Source organism: Sphaeroforma arctica, assembly GCF_001186125.1.
Source record: "Sphaeroforma arctica JP610 unplaced genomic scaffold supercont1.1667, whole genome shotgun sequence".
In the NCBI taxonomy this organism is placed as follows: domain Eukaryota; class Ichthyosporea; order Ichthyophonida; genus Sphaeroforma; species Sphaeroforma arctica.
In genome coordinates this window covers 9000-12324 of record NW_014038891.1, presented here as the reverse complement: position 1 = coordinate 12324, position 3325 = coordinate 9000, and the positions used below count along the sequence as shown (strand labels likewise).

At 40.8% G+C, this 3325-nt stretch overlaps 1 protein-coding gene across 1 annotated transcript; it reads left to right on the top strand.

The window, feature by feature from the left end:
* Positions 1–603: 603 nt before the first annotated feature.
* SARC_11401 (hypothetical protein) lies at positions 604–1115 on the top strand (the record flags this gene model as incomplete). The annotated part of the gene is made up of 1 exon (XM_014294517.1): positions 604–1115. A coding segment is annotated over exon 1 (312 nt), but the record flags the coding sequence as incomplete, so codon positions are not given.
* Positions 1116–3325: the final 2210 nt, after the last annotated feature.

Below are 3325 nucleotides of genomic sequence, written 5' to 3'. Positions count from 1 at the left end.
TGTGTGTATATATATATATATATATATAATATATATATATATATATATATATATTATATATATATGTATCTATCTATAACATATATATATATATATATATATATATCCCAAGGTTTCAATGAATGTACTATAGACTATAGAAGTCACTACATACATACATATGTACTCGTAGTAAGTACTGTACATTGTACAGTGTACACACACACAGTGTGTACTGTACAGTGTACAGTGTACACTGATTTATCAGATTTCAGATTTCAGATATGTATTGGTAAACGATAACAAAATAAAGAAATACAAATTGGCGCCAATTGTGAAATTGTGAGTGAGTATGTAGTAACGCTGTAACTGATTGGGCGTCAGCGGGTAGAGTAAATATTGGAGCAGGGTTGTTACTCAATATTCATTCTACTCCTATCGTATGACGTAAATATCTAAATATACTATAGTATTTATTTGTTCCGAACTTTATATATGTGTTTTGAGTACACACCAGAACTTGCTGTTCGCTCATACAAACAAATATTAACGGTATGTATTGACTATTGTTTTTGTATAAATATAGCCCCCTGGGATCTGCTCTAGTTTTGTGATATGCAAAACCAATAGCTATGTCAATGGAAGCGTGCATGAAGTTATTTGACATTTATTAGGAGAGTAGTCATCTCGCACAACTAAAGTTGAATTTAGCTGTGCAACAAGTCCGATATTGATTCTGACACCGATGAGTGTGCACGATGTCTCACCTTTCAGTATAAAGACGCAGTGACAATGAGTGGGGGAAGAAGGCACCAATATGTCAGATGTGTACATTAGTGAGAGTATACTTCGAGAATACGAGACACGTCCCGGCCGTCCGTACTGCACACACTCAGCCGAACGTTGAAGCAGGAAGTGCACAACAACTGAGATGTAATGAGTGTTTTGATTTGAAGTATGACTTCGAATTCCCAGGAACGCTTAACTCGTCTACTACCTGCGAGCAATGTATGTTGTCAAAGAATTCCAACCACGGTGCGTCTTCGTCTACCCTCACGGCAAATCAATTAAACACTACGATCGCATACCAAGAGACTGCTGCTACTGATAGTTCGCGCCGCAGAAATTGCCAATCGTGCCATAGAAGTTTACCCGAGGCTTCCTACGACGCAGGACAGTGGCACCATGGTCCTCCATCTGCGTGTCGGACGTGCCTAGGATCTTTCCTGCGTGCACCCTTTCCATTGCCTGATATGGATTTTACTAACCCACACATTGGGCTGATTTTGGCCGTGTGCCAAATATGTCACAGGAGAGCAATGTGCTGTAGAAATATTTGGGAGGTTCCGTTTTGTTTTACCTGCGAATCGAGACGAGCGCGCGAGCAAAGGTGTACCAACATGTGGCTTGGCCTTGAAGTGCTCGAACAGGATCTTCAAAGGCAGGACATAATTGCCGCCGCCCATTATTCTCAGTCAACAGGGGTTGATGATGAAGAATGGGAGGAATATTCTAATTCTGATGATGAAGTTATGAGTGAGGAGCAATTCGAAGAAATGTACGAACGCGAAGAATGCTATCGCATATCCGGGCGTACAGTGGTATGTATCTCGCTTAACCAGAGTTCGCCATTTAGAATAACATCAGGCGGGCGGGAGATGCTACTATGTACTATCTGCCAAGATGACTTGATTGTAGACGTGGATAAACCACAAGGCAATCGTTTGGGAATAGGCCTGTTCTCGTACGCTGTAGTCCCCCTCATTGCTAGATTTACGACTGAACCCCCTGTGTGCTTCCAGTTGGAACCATGCAAGCACTACTTTCATCCCAAGTGTATTGCAGCACATGTTCTTCAATACGAGGGAGAGCAATGTTCCATATGCAGGGCTCCGATCACCGTGTACTTAGATTGAGCCGAACGAGAGGTTAGCCTGGATTTCGGTTCTCAAAGGCTATTACTTCCATCCGTATGGGATAATCGGAGGACTCTCGCAAAGAAGTATATGACTACATCCATGTCACAAATATATGACTACTTCCACATGTCTTAAATATAACAAGAAATATAATATATAAATTGCAATTGGGTCTCAGGCTCTCAGCGTGGTATAACAGAGCTGGGAATGGCGTGCGCATTCGTACTTCAAAATCTATTTTCTGGTTTGCTACACCATTACCGTCAGAATTTCAATAGGGCGCACAATTTTCTGGTAGTAGGCAGACCTCATGTGCCGTGCAAAATAGTACTTAATAACTGCTATATTGCTTTGTGCCTGACTGTAGCAGCGATTAATTAGCAGTACATTATCAGAGTTGCTTGCTTGTTCCTTAAAATTCATGCATTGAGCACATGTGCCAACAGCAACGCTGCTCTCGGCTCATGCGACTAAAATTATCAGCCGTATTGTGTGCTTTGGTACGTACTATATAGATTCATTGTAAGAGCGTGGAATTGGTAATGTACTATTTTTTTATAACGGAATCTCCATATACAACACATGATATGTATATCGGTACATGTTTATTTGCATATGTGGCTTCAATCAGCGCACCGGGATGACTCAGCGTACCCGGGAATTGAATTACGATAGCCATGTTCGCTGGGCGAGCCTACAGTGGAGTTAAGCAAAATATATACTTAGACTGTAAGCGCCATCTTCGCGCCTTAATCACACCCTGCATTGAATATTATTTTAAATAACTATATTGTATTTATAGACATACGTAGCCGACTAACACCGTCCACGGCGACATGAGTGCAAACGGAAGAAGCTATATAGTTCATACAAACCTTGTCAGGGTTTACAGGATTTATTGAGTTTGTAGGGTTTATAGGGTTTGCGTTTTCATGCAGATGTATGAGCCTAATAATGACTATTTACACGTACTTTGCTGGGGTTGCTGTATTTCGTTTCGTCTTCTGGAGAATAGAGATTTTAAGCAACAGTAGACATACTAACACATAACACATACTTAACATAGACAATGTTTTCTACCTGTTCAAACCCACATTGCTCTGAAATCACGCAGGGTAGTTGTTTCTCTTGTGGTGCAGTAACATAGATACTCTTTTTGTACACGCTTTTGCATTGTTACCAACTGGTGACTTCACATGTGCTCGTCTGCGGGCGAGCTGCAGATGTTGAGCCTTCGCAACCACTTCAAAGGACAACAGGCGTCTTCGTCTACTACAAACTACGCTGTACTTTTGCGCATATGAAGCTCGTGCTGTGTGTTTAGTGCTTTGTAGACGTCTCACAAACAGACTGCAAAGAAGCCACATAGCTAGAGATACGAGGATAATATATATATATTTATATATATATATATATATATATATATA